Source organism: Aspergillus pseudotamarii (assembly GCF_009193445.1).
Source record: "Aspergillus pseudotamarii strain CBS 117625 unplaced genomic scaffold BDV38scaffold_10, whole genome shotgun sequence".
Taxonomy (NCBI): domain Eukaryota; kingdom Fungi; phylum Ascomycota; class Eurotiomycetes; order Eurotiales; family Aspergillaceae; genus Aspergillus; species Aspergillus pseudotamarii.
In genome coordinates, this window is record NW_022475024.1 from 98928 (window position 1) to 114454 (window position 15527).

The 15527-nt window shown below is 48.9% G+C and overlaps 6 protein-coding genes across 6 annotated transcripts; 3 read left to right on the forward strand and 3 right to left on the reverse strand.

Annotated features, from left to right (window-relative positions):
* Positions 1–1536: 1536 nt before the first annotated feature.
* On the forward strand, positions 1537–2869 carry BDV38DRAFT_8304 (uncharacterized protein). Its single transcript, XM_032064000.1, has 2 exons — positions 1537–2280; positions 2386–2869. Exons 1-2 carry the CDS (start codon positions 1810–1812, stop codon positions 2746–2748), a joined length of 834 nt encoding a protein of 277 aa, XP_031916760.1. The 5' UTR covers positions 1537–1809; the 3' UTR covers positions 2749–2869.
* On the reverse strand, positions 2852–4599 carry BDV38DRAFT_8248 (DUF1776 domain-containing protein). The gene is made up of 4 exons (XM_032063983.1): positions 4521–4599; positions 4117–4456; positions 3887–4050; positions 2852–3833 (listed from the first exon to the last, which is right to left on the reverse strand). Exons 1-4 carry the CDS (start codon positions 4551–4553, stop codon positions 2991–2993), a joined length of 1380 nt encoding a protein of 459 aa, XP_031916761.1. The 5' UTR covers positions 4554–4599; the 3' UTR covers positions 2852–2990.
* Positions 4600–5371: 772 nt separating this feature from the next.
* BDV38DRAFT_268863 (metalloendopeptidase WSS1) lies at positions 5372–6660 on the forward strand (the record flags this gene model as incomplete). Its single annotated transcript, XM_032056854.1, has 2 exons — positions 5372–5655; positions 5703–6660. 2 exons carry the CDS (start codon positions 5372–5374, stop codon positions 6658–6660), a joined length of 1242 nt encoding a protein of 413 aa, XP_031916762.1.
* Positions 6661–7418: 758 nt separating this feature from the next.
* On the reverse strand, positions 7419–11043 carry BDV38DRAFT_8245 (snoRNA-binding rRNA-processing protein DIP2). The gene is made up of 3 exons (XM_032063981.1): positions 10687–11043; positions 10367–10621; positions 7419–10299 (listed from the first exon to the last, which is right to left on the reverse strand). Exons 1-3 carry the CDS (start codon positions 10701–10703, stop codon positions 7704–7706), a joined length of 2868 nt encoding a protein of 955 aa, XP_031916763.1. The 5' UTR covers positions 10704–11043; the 3' UTR covers positions 7419–7703.
* BDV38DRAFT_8269 (actin-related protein 2/3 complex subunit 2) lies at positions 10620–12359 on the forward strand. Its single transcript, XM_032063991.1, has 5 exons — positions 10620–11049; positions 11122–11792; positions 11843–11943; positions 11997–12045; positions 12098–12359. Exons 1-5 carry the CDS (start codon positions 10988–10990, stop codon positions 12175–12177), a joined length of 963 nt encoding a protein of 320 aa, XP_031916764.1. The 5' UTR covers positions 10620–10987; the 3' UTR covers positions 12178–12359.
* A 42-nt stretch (positions 12360–12401) lies between these two features.
* On the reverse strand, positions 12402–15325 carry BDV38DRAFT_289816 (TPR domain protein; the record flags this gene model as incomplete). Its single annotated transcript, XM_032061340.1, has 2 exons — positions 12402–14242; positions 15311–15325. The coding sequence occupies 2 exons, from the start codon at positions 15323–15325 to the stop codon at positions 12524–12526; spliced, it is 1734 nt and encodes a 577-aa protein (XP_031916765.1). The 3' UTR covers positions 12402–12523.
* Positions 15326–15527: the final 202 nt, after the last annotated feature.

A 15527-nucleotide genomic window follows, 5' to 3' on the forward strand; every position in this document is an offset into this window, starting at 1 on the left:
TTTATTGAAAGACTAAACAGCATCCTTTTCGATCTCCGATTCTTCTAAATTGATCAGATGCAGACCATAGCCCTACCATAACCTTAGCCCCTACTGCAAACGGAGTCCTTGATGTACGTGTCATAAAATTAGAGGCGAACGTCCCATCCAGAGCTTCTAGAAAAATTAATCCACAGGCCAGAGGCGAAGAAGGGCTTTAGTTTGGTTCACAATGTGTCGTTGGTGGAGCAGCCACTCTATTTATATTCACTTGCAAATTTTCCCGAAAGTGTATCCATGGACAAATGCGACAGACTCGGTAAGAGAGCAACATTTTTCGGGTTTCTTTTACTCTACCTTATGTTATTTATTTTTTTATTACTCTTTTTCTTTCTAGCTTTATCCTAAAGACTAAACCGTTTGTTTATTGCCTGGGGAATCTAAATCCGCCCTTGACCACACAATGAAATTTTCAGGGCTACTAAATACCATTATGGTTGTGATCTGACTTGTTATGATGCTCTTCCCCTCTACAAAAGATTAAGATAATCTGGAGATGAACTTAGAATAGCAACAGTATGACAACATGCAGTAAGGAGTTGAATCTTACTTGCTGCGCATACCGTCCATCTGGGCATAATGGGGCCGTGCCTTGTTTCTCAGGCGTCCCCTTGTCTCATGATCCGATCACCCCTAACCTCTCCATTCAATGGGAACCCTTGAGAAAGTGGAATCGACCACCAAGAATCACATAGAAGGTTTCATGATCATGGTGAAAAAACGATGGTCGCAATTTCGATCCTCCCCTCCAACTAGTTATATGGAGGGTAATACTCCTCATTCCCCTCCTTCTCTCTTACTGCCGGAAAAATTACTCGATTGATCTGGTGGCCCGAAAATAAGTGCACCATTGCGTATACAAGGGACGGTTGCACGTACGATGGTCTTACACTCTAGGTGCATGAACACCCACGCAGGACGCTGTGATTGGTGTGGTGGAGTGGATTTGGTTTATTAGTGTTATTAATATTACCAAGTATCCCGTCAGGAACCACAGGATGACATGAATTGTTCTAACTACTGCACCACCGCAGTAAAACATTGACTCGGTCTGGTTTCAATCGAGGGCCAATTGCTTACTACTCCGTACGTACGGAGGACATCAGGTTGCCATGATCTTACTCCGAGTCTACTACCTACGTCAAGCGGGAGATAAGTGGGACGCAGCATTAGCTCTGTGCATGCGACCTTCATTGCCTCATAGGGATGGTGATGGACATACATATCTTGGCATTCTTAAGATGCTAAGATATAACAGACACCTCGTGCTGGGCGATGACACCACACCTTTTCCCGCTCAAAATTCACTATTGTTTGGGGCTTAATCTATCCATCTGCCCTTCATATGGAGGTGGCATGCATATCCTTTGGATGTGGTAAATCCGTCGAAAATCTCTTCAAGCGACTATCGGAATCCGTCCGTCGTCCGGTCACTTTTGATCCTTTAATTGACTAACCCATGATCCTAACCGTTGCATTATAAATGAACTAACCCGACTAACGTCCATGGTTATGGAGAATAAAGACGTGCGCCCCAAGGTAACATCGAAACTAACTCCCGGTCAAGACAAGGTCGAAAGCCAAGCGGCCGCACCAAAATTCCTTCACGGGCCGATCCCTGACGAGGCTGATTTGCAGTGTACATTTTATATCGTAGCTGAGATCCTATCGCTCACTTTTGGGCCACCCAAAAAATGATTCACTAAACAAAAGCAACCGATTTTTGTTTTATAATAGCCACAACAGACCACGAGGGACGAAAACACGCAGATGGAGAAAACCACCACAAAAATGCGCAGACTTCCCCCCTTCACCAGCCTTATGGGCGCAAACCCATCCCTGGACAGCCAGCACTGCTTTGAGACGTCCTGGCTCCTCCCACCACTAGCCTACGCCATTTTCCGCGGTGCGATCGCGCTCTACATCTTCGTGACCATCTTCTTCATCTGGGGCTGGGATGGCACTCATGGCAACCGCGCAGCTATCGGCCAATCCTTCAGCTACTTCACCTGGCTGACATACTGGGGTCTGGGCTTCTACCACATTTTCGCATGCATCCACACCACCTTCTATGCGCTGACCGGTCGCTCGGTGCTCTTCGATCGCTGGCCCCGTAGCCTACGCGCCCTCCACAGTCTCTATTATACGACCATCACGACGTTCCCATTCCTCGTGACGATCGTTTTCTGGGCGATTCTGCATCCGTCTTGGTTCAACGTGACCTTTAATGCATGGTCAAATGTAGGTGTTTATCCTGTCGATTCGGTGTTCGCTGAGACTGCCGTATCTCTGTATCAGAGTGCGACGCTGCTACGAAAGCGTAAATAAACTAACTGAATACAATAGCTCTCCCAACACGGCCTCAACTCCCTCTACGCCCTTCTGGAAATCATCCTCCCGGCTACTAATCCGCACCCGCTGATGACGTTCCCGTTCCTCGTGTTTCTGCTCCTCCTATACGTCTCTCTTGCCTATCTGACGTATCATACTCAGGGATTCTACACGTATTCCTTCTTGGATCCTGGTGAGCATGGGGAGAAGAGTGGCAAGGTCACTGCTTATTGTTTCATCATTCTTGCGGCGATTGTGATTATCTTTGGCATAACCTGGGGTGTTATTTGGTTGAGAAGGAAGTTGACGGGGGGTAAGGTGAAGCGGTCGAAGTTTGATCATGAGAGGCCGATTGAGATGCGGGAGGCTGAGGTCTAGGACAAATGGTTGATAATTCGTAAAGATGGGGTAATCTGTTTTAATTCCTAATGTTTAGTCCATAGGTATATTATGGTATTTGCTAGGGACGGAGTTGACGCATGATGTATACATATGCGAAGATTACTCAGTCAGATAAGTTAAAAGACATACAGGGAAAAATGAAAGAAGAATGAGAGATGGGGTTTCAAACGCCAAGAGGGAAGAGAGTCAATCGTAGCCAGAACGATCATAATCTGATATTAAACCTTTTCCCAGCTCGTCTCACTGTTGCTTCCACTGGGACTGTGGCTGGGTGTGATAGGGCCACTTCTTAGGCCCAGCATCCATCCTACCAAAAAGTTTGGGGCCCAATCGCCGACGATACTATAGGACCATGCGCCGCGTCCAGCGTAGATGACGGGCACTTTCGACTTCTTTCTTCCAAAGATATCCTTGGATGCTGGCTCCAGGGCGTCCAGCACCGCGTAATGAAGGGTCCGGGCAGCGGATCCACGTATCATGCTGGGTCCCGCCGATGCAACGGGTCGCTGCTCAATGCTGGAAAGATACTGAGAGCCGTAGAGGGATCGCTGCTGTGTGGTCCATGTGAGCACCTCGGTTCCTGTAATATGACTCTGTGCGTTTCTGTACTGAGGACCAAGGTCGATGTTTCCAAGTTTCAGCTCCACAACATCGATGTTGCTATGTTGCAAAAGACAAAGCTCTCGTCGAAGCGAGGTAGCGAATCCCGATAAGGCACGTGTCGTGGTGACTTCTGGGCTAGTAAATGGAGCAGACAGTGACGAGGATATCGAAGGGTAGATTAGGACAATGGTGCTATTCGTGTTGCGGGCGGTAAGAAGAGGAAGAAACAGCTGAGTAGTCAAGATGGGCGATAAGAGTCGAGTATTGACCGTATCCGCCCAAGAAGATGCTGGAATGGTGGCTAGGGGACCGGTCACATAGTTGGGTGAAGGTACGAGAATGAGTCCGCTCAGCTGGCAAGTGTGCGGCGGCACTCCAGGCATTGGCCATTGGGGCTGAGTGATCAAAGAATGGATTTCAGTCAACGATGGATGAATGTCAGATGTCGAGGAAGGGGCCTTTAGAGTTGGTCAGTGAGTTTTCTCCGGTCCTGCGATATGTGACGACTTACAGCCGTTAAATCAAGCCAAAGCGGTCTGATATCCATCCGATTTTCCGACTGAACCAACTGCTCCTCATCCGCCGATGAAACAGTAATATATACGATATAGCCCCGACGTTCGAGATCTATAGCAATCGCCTTCGTCATCGGTTCGTGAGGGGACCCGGCAACAACTATCACAAAACATTAGATGAACTCGTCAGAGATGCAGAATGGCTATAGTTATCCCTGCAGCATACCCACTATTTCCTTCCGAGCGCCATTTCCAGCTCGTCGAGCTTTCCTCCGTCTACCGCTTAACTTCTTATTGCCAAAATACAGAAGGGATGTAGTTCCGACAAAGGCTAGGATTGCGGCACTCCATGCTCGATTCCGAAGAACCCAGTCATGCACGCGATCAACGAGAGACTGGGAAGCATGAACTCTCGAAGGTGGTGGTGGCGGTCGGACCGAGGAAGGCAACCATGACTGGTGAGAGAGCGTATCCCGTATCACTTTGGCGGCATGGTCAACCTGCCTGTCGATCGAGTCTGCGACTTCGAGGGAGTATCTCCTTACGTCATGTGGTATCGAAGCAAGCTAGAGGTGCAGCGGCTTGTTAGTGTGCGACAGTTGTACAAGTGTTGACAGATTACTGGCATACATAGTCAAAGAAAAACTGGTCGTCGCTCGTCATTTTGAGAGTTGGCTGTGAAAATGGTAGTTCAGGCCAATTTGATTGAAGAAAAAGAATCTACTGTCACTGATAAGTTTCACTTATCGGAAAGGTCACATGAACGGGTATATATCGCCCCATACTGTAGATCGGTGGCTGACCTAGTAACAGTTAGAAGTATACTCGGTACGTAAACTATCTTGCTGGAGTTAATATCGGAAATAGCTGACACCACTAAAACATTCATTCATTGCTCCATACGTTCTACGCTACTCACGGCTATGCATTCTTTAGTACAGCTGTTTCACAAGCGCCGGACATCCATCGATGGCTAGAGTATACTAGTTTAGCTCTAGTCATGTGCCTTATTGCCGAGTCTTGGGATGGCTACTCCCTAACTATGATTATGAGCAAGTTCTGCTCACATAATCTCGCTCTAACCATGGACTGTGTCACTGGCACTATTTGCCCCTCTCGCCGTATAGAACCATGGCCCCAGGTTGAAATAGCGTAATCACGTGATACTGGTGCCTGAATCTTCTGTTGATTATCAATTCTTTACCAGTGCCACTCAGGTTCATGACGCGGCTTTGTTCTTTCGCCTTCGACCTCCATGGAAGTCTCACTCAGAGGGCCTCGATAATTGTGACTGCGCCATTGTTGGGATTGCAGCAACGTGCAACCTGTTAGCTTGTATAGCAGTATTGCGCTCCGGACTCCACCGAACAATTATAAATATCTGAATCAGCAATACTCTCTGCAGCATCCTTCTCTCATTTTTTGCAAGACTAAATCGAAATTTATACTATCGGTCCAGTTCTTTATTAGTAACCTTCAACATGCGCGAAATAGACCCTCTAGTCTTCGAATATCAACATGACAGGCACCGACCCAGGGAATCTGAAGCCTTAACAATGCTCAAAAAGATCGCATCGCTGGTCAAACCTATCATGCGCCGGAGGGCCTGGAAAGTAGGGACGCTCAGCGAATTCTATCCTCATCAGCAAAACCTCCTTGGGCTTAATATCAACAGAGGCCAAAAAATATGCCTTCGACTGCGGTACCCTTATGACGAGCGTCAGTTTCTCCCGCTCGAACAAGTCGTCGATACGATGTTGCATGAGTGAGTCAACTGGATTTGTGCTGCTAACTAGATGCTAATCATTAAAGGCTGTGTCATATCGTGCATGGGCCACATAACCGAGAGTTCCATGCTCTCTGGAACCAACTACGTGATGAGTATGAAGAGCTTCTTATGAAGGGCTATACTGGGGAGGGGTTCCTTTCCGAAGGTAAACGCCTAGGTGGCCGTAGGATACCTCTTCACGAAGTCCGGAGACAAGCCAAAGCGACCGCAGAGCAGAGACGGGCACTGTCCGCTGGTTCGGGGCAACGACTAGGAGGTGCTCCTGTACTACGGGGAGCAGACATGCGCCGAGTTATCGCGGATGCTGCACAAAGACGCATAGATGTAACGACGGGCTGCGCCTCAGGAGCAGAGAACAGCAACGAACTCGCAGAAGAAGCGTCCAGGAATGGCTTCCGGACGAAGGCCGAGGAGGACGACGCGAATGAACAAGCAATTATGCAAGCTTACATTGATTTGATTGAGGAAGAAGAGAGGGAAAGATACGGCCCTTCTTATGTTCCTCCAAGCCATGAGAATCCGGCCGGTCCCCGTTCAACTTTATCTCCTCCACCTGTTCCCGAGAGCACGAGACCTACAATGTTATCACAACCTCAAGAACCAATAGATCTTACAGTTGCTGACAGCTTGTTCGAGGCGCCATGGACATGTCCAACTTGCACTTTAGAGAACCCGGCCAACTTTTTGTGTTGTGATGCCTGTACCGCAGAGCGACCTCGACCATCGAATACACGTTCTGTATCTGGACCTGCCAAAATCTCGAGCAGTTCAGAATCCCAGAACAAGAATAAGCGTCGGATAAGCTACTTGGATAGCCAACCCACTTTCAAGAACCGCACTAATGCCGTCGAGACCCTTGCCGCACTTGAAAAGAATACCGCCAAGCGACCGCTCGGGTGGATCTGTCAATTCTGTGAGACTTTTATGGAGGCAGAATGGTGGACGTGCTCGAACTGTGGGACAATGAAGGCTAGCTCCTAAGTTAAACGTATGGGCTGCCCTCACATACCGCTCCTCTGATGATTTCACGAAATATGATGATGTATGACTACTTTATTGGATACTAGAACTCCCAAAAAATTTTTTAATAGTATGCCTTAATTATTGAACTTACTGGATCAAGAAAACCATATAAATCGTTGGACCTTCGATAATTGCAACATCCAAAGTCCTCCCCCTCATCGATATAGATCTGATGACTAAGACGTGACTAACCGCCACCATCGGCCCATCTATTTGCCGACAAGCTATACCCACCAACCAAATTTTCCTTTTTCTTCTCCGTCTTCCAGAGCTCTCTCTTCACAACAACTGATGATGTTCGCAACCACATAATGAAAAGCTCTCAACACCAAACAACACGCATTTACTAACAGCACAGGTATGCTATACCTTTTCATTATATCTAATAATGAACCCATATACCCAAATTGTTGTGTCTCCTGATCAGCCATCCGTCTTTCAACGAAATGGTTGAGGGGCGAGGGAAAAAAAAAAGCGACAGTTCAATCCACAAATCAACAATCTCCTATATGATGAAGATTTTTCTCAAGAACCGGTATTTTTAGGAAGAGCCGGAAGAGGTATGACGGGATACCCAATGGGATCCTCGTCGTCGATGCTTATAATGGTTCTTCTGAGTGGAGTTAAACTTGTTGGTTTGTGGATGGACTGGGGCTGCTGCTGTCTCGTTCCAGTGTTTTATATCTTTCAAATCAGGGCATTGGGAACGGTGTGCTGATGTTGTTATGGTATAGGGTTCGTCGCTTTTCCTTTAGTTTATTGGTTCTGGTGTTTGGGCTATGTGTGGGGATTGTCCAACTTGTTCAGTGGTTGTACATATGTAGTGCGATTAAGCTTGCTTTATAAATGCAGACAAGTCTATTTATCATGATATACATACATAAACATGAGATTTAGGAAACGACCTGACAAAAGTATTCCACATCAACTCCCAAGGATATAAAACTTTTTAGCAGCCATAACAACGCCAGTCATGCATAGAGACAGATACGTGACAGGAATCAGGCGATACTGACAAATTGTCGCTTCTTGCCCGTTGCTGTCGTCTGCTGTTCTTCCCACTGTTCCTCATCCACGTAGTCCTTGGTGCCCTGTTCCTTCACCTGATTGCCGATGTACTGCAGCGCGGAGAGGTTGAATCCCATCTCGTCTTTCTGGCGTGCCAGAACTCGGCGGAGGGTGGACCGGATGCTATCCAGCATGGGACGCATCATCTTGCTAGCGATAATTTGGCGATGGTGGGTCTTGAGCATGAAGAAGAGAACGCGGCAGGTGAGAGAGATATTCCACTCGCGGTCGGCCCAGATGTTCAAGAAGGTGAAGAGCGCAGGGACCTTGGAGAAAGGCAAAACAAGCAGTGCATCCTGAAGTGCTGCGGCAGGGATCTTCTGAACGACATTGAGAAGATGCTGCTCGGCGGAAATGTTGCCCAGTGCCAGGTACAGTGGATTGCGGTCCGGGGGGGCAATGCTGGGCTGGACTGCTTTCATAGCACGCCACTCGCGCACGACTTCCAGATCCTCCATTCCCAAATCCAGGGCTTCCATAATCCGTTCTCCCGCCATGAGTGTCTCACTCGTCTGTTTACCGGCGTCAACGGCTTCGGCCTTCTCGCCTTCCTCATCTTCCTCATCCACAACGTTGTTGTCGTACATCTCTTCGAGTTCCTTTTCCCGCTCTTCCTCGAGGAAGAGAGGCTCATCAGTCTGATCCCAGATACGGATACTCTTGTCGTGACTGGCGCTGACAATGAATTCCCCAGTATGACTGATAGTCAATGCCCAGATCTCGCCATGATGACCTGATAGTTTCTGAATATGCTCGAACTTATCACCATCCCAGTACTTGATCACGCGATCCTTACTAGCACTGAAAAAGTTATGACCGTTTCCATCCCGGTTGTGTGGGACGAAAGCAACCCCCATGATACTGTCTTCGTGTGCCAGGAACGCCTTATGACAATCACCAAAGTCTAAGCCCCAGAGACGGACTGTCTTGTCCGCCGAGCATGTAACGATCAGTTTGCTATCGTATGAGATATCCATATTGAGAACAGGAAGTTTGTGACCATAGAGGTTGAGGAAGAGCTTCAGGGAGTCTGTAAAGAACACCTTGACCGTATTGTCCAAGAGAGCAACTGCCAGTAGCCGAGCGTCGGGGGAGAAACGCAGGTTGAGGATGTCATCGGAGACCTTCAGGGTCCTTGTGTGCACCAACTTGAGCCGGGGCGTGGTCCTCTTGGTACCCGGGATCTCTTCCTGGACAACCTGGAAGTTCCAGAACTTTGCAGACTTGTCCGCACTGCCGCTAACTACGGACTTGCCATCAGGGTGAACATGGAGTGACCATACCGGGCCGTCGTGTGCATTGATCGTATCCAGGAGGGTCGAGGATGCAATGTCAAAGACCTCGAGCTGACCGTCTTTGTTACCAACAACCACGATCTTGTCGCCAGGGAGGAAAGCCGAGCACAAGGCATAGCCACATTCTAGGGTACGGAGGCAGCTCTGTGTGCGGACGTTCCAAATTTTGAGACTCCCATTAGAGGCTGATGCCAGCATCCGATCGTCGGAGCTCAGAGCGAGGGACCGAATATCAGTGCGATGACCGGGAATATCGACTGCCAGGTTACGATTGTAATCTTCGTCATCCTCGTCCTTCTTTCCCTTCGCAGTGTTGACAGTGTAGGCTTCAATCTGGTTATTAGTGGTTGCAGCGACTAACTGGATGCTGCGAGTCGACTTAGTTCTTATCCAATCAAAAGACCGTACTTTTCCACCAGTTCGAACGATGGTGTAAGAAACGAAGACCTCGGTGACCGGTGCTGAGGAAATGTCGTCGGATTTCTCATTATCAGCTTCTGCCACGACGCCCTCCTTCTCAGCTGCACGCTGGGCTTCCTTTTCCTTTCTCCTCTTACGCTTCCTCGCCAAAGCCTTCTGGACCTCCGTCTCTGAGCGGATGCGCCAGATCTCGACTGCCTTTTCTGAGCCGTGAATACCGATATAATCTGCCCGGGGATGGAAGCTGATGCCGATGGTGCGGTCCTTTCCATTACGGTAAAAAGTGCCCCTTTCCGTCAAAATCCTACGGTCCTCCGATCCAACTTTCTCTTTGGAGATTTCGATTAGAGCGCTTTCATCGATCGACCAGACCTTGAGTTCGCCGTCATTTCCAGCGGTGATACAACCACTCTGGTCGGGAGAAAGGCCCAAACTCCAGCACTCGCCGTTGGATTGTGCCACATGGGTTTCAATGCAATGTTGGGACGAAAGATCCCAAACCTTAATCAGCGAGTCTTTGCCAGTTGTTAACAAAAACCCGGCGTGCTCACTCAGTCCAGCAGCATTGAGCAACTCCATGGATGGAGCGAGAAAATGAAGTGACGTGACCTGATCGGTATGACCACGTAGTTTGAATAATCCGACTTCTCCAATAAGATCCCAGAGAATAATATCTGTATCCTTCGAACCACTTGCGAGGCGGACACCGGCGCTATCGAAGGCGAGGTGGGTAATGGCAGATTTGTGGCCATTGAACGAGATCATTACTGTCGCGGTTCTTGAATCCCAGAGGCGAATGGTGCCATCTTCATAACTAAGGGCAAGAAATAACTTCAGTCAGTACAATAGCCCGCACTATTTGCTCGAAACCAGACACATACCCGACCGCGAAAATATCCTCATCCGTCTTGCTTTGAGTGACCACAGAAACTTGCGCTTTACACGAAGAATCTTGCCATTTCCCAAGTAATTCACCCTTCTTTATATCCCAACAGAGAACCTCCTCACCGGCACCCACAATGGCTCGTCCGGAGCCCGTCTGGCGGGCAGAGCCAGCGAACTCATCATCGCGGGCCCAAATCGCATTTGATGTAGCGGAGGCTACGAGCCCGAAAGTTTTCGAATGCTCGAACTTTCTGTATTTACAAGTGTCAGTAATGGATCGGAGTAGTATATAGGACATTTGAACGAGCACACTTACAGGTATGACTTCACCATCGTTGATTGTCCAAGTACAAAAAAAATTTGGGAGCTTCCAGAGCGATTGCTATCGATAGGCTCAAAAACCGCCGGAGAAAACTACGGGCGGCGACAGAGACCACCGGCCGCATTCCCCACCGCCTACCGTTCCTCCCCCCCAAACATCCAACGTAACTACTCCCCGAAGTACCAGCTCGAGGCAGAGACATTCGATTCAATCATTGCATTACCACGGTTAAATAAACAACTGAAGGAGTCAGACAAAATTTAGATATTCTGCTACGGTTTATGGTCCTGCCACCATGCTTCTTCTCGACTACCACAACGTTCTCATCCATGCCCTCCTGACGGAGCGGTTCTCAGGGTACAGCTGCCCCCGCCTCGCCCCGTATACGCAATGCAACCGTTACTGACTACTGCTTGCTGGTGCCTTTAGAGCCCCGCCAGTTTCAATCGACCAGATTGCCTCAGACTTCGACGGAGTTACCTTCCATCTTTCCACCCCCGAATCTAAGACTAAGATCCTTATCTCCATCAACGTGAAATGCTTCCGAGAGCTCGTCCAATATGGTGCCCAACAGGTGCTGGAGAGGGAATACGGCCCATACATCGTCGCCCCCGAACCCGGCTATGACTTCTCGGTCCTTATTGACTTGGAGAACCTCCCCGCGGAACAGGAAGCCAGAGATGATCTCATAATGCGACTTGCGCTGATGAAGCGGAATGCAATGGCTGCCCCGTTCGAGAGAGCTTTCGATGATTTCGCCAAGCTATCGGAAGAAGCTTCAAAATACAGCACAGAGGCGGCCCCCCAGGGTGTTAAGGAGGGAGGAGAAGTTATGGCAATCCACTATCGGGAGGAGGAAGCTATCTACATCAAAGCCAGCCATGACCGAGTTACAGTGATCTTCAGCACAGTCTTCCGTGAAGAGACAGATCGTATCTTCGGCAAGGTATTCCTCCAGGAGTTTGTCGACGCCAGGCGCCGCGCCTTGACTCTGCAAAATGCCCCTCAAGTCCTTTTCCGAAATGACCCTCCGCTTGAATTGGCCGGTGTGCCTGGCCTGAAGGATAGCGGCGAGGGCCAGACCAGCTACGTTACTTTCGGTAATCCACCCGGTTTCTGCCCAACTATCGCAAGTACTGACAGTATACAGTTCTCTTCCCCCGTCACTTGACCCCTCAGCGCCGCTACGAAAACATCTCCCACATTCAAATCTTCCGGGATTACTTTCATTACCACATTAAGGCCTCCAAGGTACCTTCCCATGCTATCGGTACAAGTGTCGGACTATTTACTTACTTTCACAGGCATACATCCATACCCGTATGCGCAAGAGGACAGCCGACTTCCTCCAGGGTAAGTGGGGCCAAATACCGTTGCTGAGTTGCTGGATACTGACCGATAATAGTCCTCAACAGAGCTCGGCCAGAGAACGAGGAGAGGGAAAGGAAGACGGCCAGTGGCCGGACATTCCGGGTCCAGAGTTAGGCGTATTGTATATTTTGTTTCTAGGCAGAGCCGGAGGTGCAACAGCAAGCCGCAATGTGATTTATTCGGAATGTATAGACTGCAACAAAACACTTTTTACTATTACCCCTTCACCTACCTATATGACATTCCATTAGCCTGTAAAATATCCACGGGTACAATTATCCAAAACGCAGATAACAGCTGAATACATCCTACGATATCTTCACATGTGTGCATAGAATTGCCGCCCCAACGGTTACTTCTGAAGCATCCACAACGCAGTCCATTCCCTACTTTCAGTGCTTATGCTTTATACACAAACTTGGCATTCATATACACCCTGCAGGATATCGGCGTACACTTACTATCTATGACATGTCGGAACCTCCTCCTTCTTGCCGGGAATACCCAATCTACAAAAGCAAGACGACTTGATCTGAATATCAGCAACAGATAAAGCGACATCAAGCTGCTGCTTGATAATCCTCGCCTCAGCCTTCCGCCCCAACCTCACCAAACACTCATGATACCCATGCAAAGCCCAGACATTATTCGGATGCTGATGAGCCCGCGTAAGCGCATCATCCAGTCCCAAATCCTGCGCATAAGCAGCAGCAGCCTCTTCTACATGACCTTGCTCCAACATCAAAGCCGCATACGCATGGCGTGTGGGAAGCATCCACCCCCACGGCTCGGTATACATCAGCGAATCGTCGTGATGAATAGCCTCGCGCAGAGACTCAAACGCACGGTCATAGTTGCCTCGTCTGTACTCGATTTCGCCGCCCAGCATAGCCGTCGCTACTTTCAGTACATCGGAAATCAGGTTCGGAAAGTCTTTTCTTGTCGGTGGGACCCGTTTCGCGGCCGCGTGGTAGAGCTCGCGCTCCTTGTCAGCTTCAGGGACATTGCCTGTTGCGGCCCAGGCTATGCCCTTGCCGTAGTGGGTCATTGTGGTGGTTACACAGTATAGGTCTTGGTCGTGGGGGAGGGGGAGGTTCTTGATCTCGTCCCAGAGTCCGAAGCGGATGTAGACATGTATACGGACTGCTTTGAAGAATTCCAGCCAGTCTGCTAGTGGCGGGGTCTTGACACGGAGCACCTCATCTGTGAGTGAGGATTCCATTTGGTCGAGGGTCCTGAGAGCCACTTTTGACTGGCCTGCTAGCATGGCCGCGTAGACTAGGGAGTGGTAGTTGTGCAGGCGATAGAAACTGTAAAAGTTGTTTGCACCATTATTAGCAAGATATTTCTCGTCAGCGAGGATGGCAGCCGTGTTTGAGTCTATGGAGCGTCGGTAGTCGCCGACCAGGACGTCAAGGTGTGTGGGCATGTGGTGCATATGGCCGGCGTCTGGGACGAGATGACGTAGCCGGTCAGCAGCGGGAAGGGCGACAGCCGGTGTGGCAGACATCTCTAGATAGTGGATCCAGAAATGGATGAGGCCTGGGTGGTTGTCCGCGCCGGGGTGTTGTAGACCCAGGTCGAACACGGCTCTTACTTCGTAGACGGGTGAACCTGCGATGGGTAGACCACTTTGTACATGGAACATCTTCCGAAGGGCTGTGTGCATCAATGCGTCGGCGTAGAGGGTGACTACGTCAAGGTCATCGTCTCCGAAGCATTGGTAGACTTTCTTCATGGCATTGGCGTAGGCTTTATCCACGGTGGGGAAATCGTAGGAGGCCGGAAGGTCGTCTGGAAAGCGAGCTTGGATTGCATTGATAAGGGCCCGTTCTACTGGGGTCACACTTATGTTGTTCAGTAACTCCTTGGCTTTTCGGGAGGCATTGTAGCATGTTCTCAGGCTGTCTGCGAGGTCGCGGGGGTCGAAAAGTCGCCAGGATTTGTTGTAGTTGGGACCTGTGGCGTAGGCTAATCCCCAGAATGCCATAGCACAGGATGGATCATGGGCAATAGCTTGTTCGAAACAGCGCTTGGCTTCTTCATGGTTGAAAGAATAGCTCCAGATCAGGCCTCGGTTGAACCATTCCTGGGCTTCAGGGCTTTTGGTAGTGATTGTACGTTTCAAGGATCCTAGATCGTAATACTCGGCGGTTGAGGCGATGGGTTGCACAGCGGGCTGTTCAGTTGACATCATTCTCGGTGATGATAGTAGGTTTGGCTGAGGGTATTCTGTTTGTCAAGGATAGAGGAGAAATTATGTAGCTTATGTATCCAACGTCGAGAGTTATTCACGTCTAGTTTCGCCCGTGCGTTCTCATATATATGGTATTTGTAGGCGACAGTTGCGGCACAGTCCCTCAGCTAAGTGCCCTAAAATATTATGTCCGAGATACAGCTACTACACTACGGAAATAAGGTAAGAGTCAGTAATATAATCATTTATTGGCGTATCGTGAATTTGAACTATAGACTGCTCGCTGTCGTTCAAAGGCCGATGTGATGATGGTGGGTCCGCTCGGCGTCTGAAGAGAACCGGACAATAGAAAGGGATAAAGATATGCAAAGACCCTATTCGCTATCTAGAATTGCTTTCCGATTACGAATTTGTCTGAATGATGATCGGAGAGTATTCCGGCACGATGGCAATGGTGGCTCATGTCCATGGCAAGATTGCTCCTGAAAATCATTTTATCTTGCAAAGGCATAAGTTCTTCTTTTCCCACCGATGAAGATACTTTCACATTGACCAAGCTCGAACACGGCTCCCGTAGTACTACATGGACGCAGGCAGAAACAGGGATCATGTACACGCTGAGAGCTGCCAAAAGCGTGGTGGCGTACGCCATTCCCAACCGACTGTGGAATATCTGACTCGTAAGTAACGGCAAGTTTGCCTTAAATACATATCCTATAGATCCATCAACTCCCATTGTGTCAGACTATGCTCATGCAGCAGTCGACAATGTACTTGAACTTTTGGATGAAGAGTAGACATGCGTCCTACTCCCAATTAGGAGACTTGCATACACGGGGTTTGGTCATGGAAGGCTGTGTTGAATGCAATCGTGCAAGTGGGTGATATGGAAATCGGAGACATTTTTCGACCCCATGATACTTGGGCCTTGCTTCGACGACTTCACCTGCGGCATCGGAGCTAATAAATGTAACAGTGACGGAGGACATAATCTCTTAGAATCATTGGTTCTGACTTTGGGACTACACCAGCTCTGGTTCTTAAACATACTTCCCCTATCGACATGGTGTCAGTTACCTATATCTTGATTTTGCGGCATGAATGTTGATTAGAATTCATTCTTCCGGCAGAGGAATGGCAACCTCGTGACGGTGCTCAGTCTCAACACTTCCAGACCTCTTGCTGACCGATTGCTTCATCACCCTTAATGGGAGATAACAAAAGATTGACTAACTACAAGTAGATACTAATATGATTGGTATTATAA

Excerpts from the sequence above, each read along its gene's own strand:
- BDV38DRAFT_8304 (XM_032064000.1), top strand. The coding sequence starts at position 1,810 with ATGGAGAAAACCACCACAAAAATGCGCAGACTTCCCCCCTTCACCAGC. Across the intron at positions 2,281-2,385 it reads CCTTTAATGCATGGTCAAAT|CTCTCCCAACACGGCCTCAA; the intron begins GTAGGTGTTTAT and ends TGAATACAATAG.
- BDV38DRAFT_8248 (XM_032063983.1), bottom strand. The coding sequence starts at position 4,553 with ATGACGAGCGACGACCAGTTTTTCTTTGACTAT. Across the intron at positions 4,051-4,116 it reads CGCTCGGAAGGAAATAGTGG|TTGTTGCCGGGTCCCCTCAC; the intron begins GTATGCTGCAGG and ends GTTTTGTGATAG. Across the intron at positions 3,834-3,886 it reads TTTGGCTTGATTTAACGGCT|GCCCCTTCCTCGACATCTGA; the intron begins GTAAGTCGTCAC and ends CCAACTCTAAAG.
- BDV38DRAFT_8245 (XM_032063981.1), bottom strand. Across the intron at positions 10,300-10,366 it reads GAGGATATTTTCGCGGTCGG|TTATGAAGATGGCACCATTC; the intron begins GTATGTGTCTGG and ends TCTTGCCCTTAG.
- BDV38DRAFT_8269 (XM_032063991.1), top strand. The coding sequence starts at position 10,988 with ATGCTTCTTCTCGACTACCACAACGTTCTCATCCATGCCCTCCTGACG. Across the intron at positions 11,050-11,121 it reads CTGACGGAGCGGTTCTCAGG|AGCCCCGCCAGTTTCAATCG; the intron begins GTACAGCTGCCC and ends TGGTGCCTTTAG. Across the intron at positions 12,046-12,097 it reads GACAGCCGACTTCCTCCAGG|TCCTCAACAGAGCTCGGCCA; the intron begins GTAAGTGGGGCC and ends GACCGATAATAG.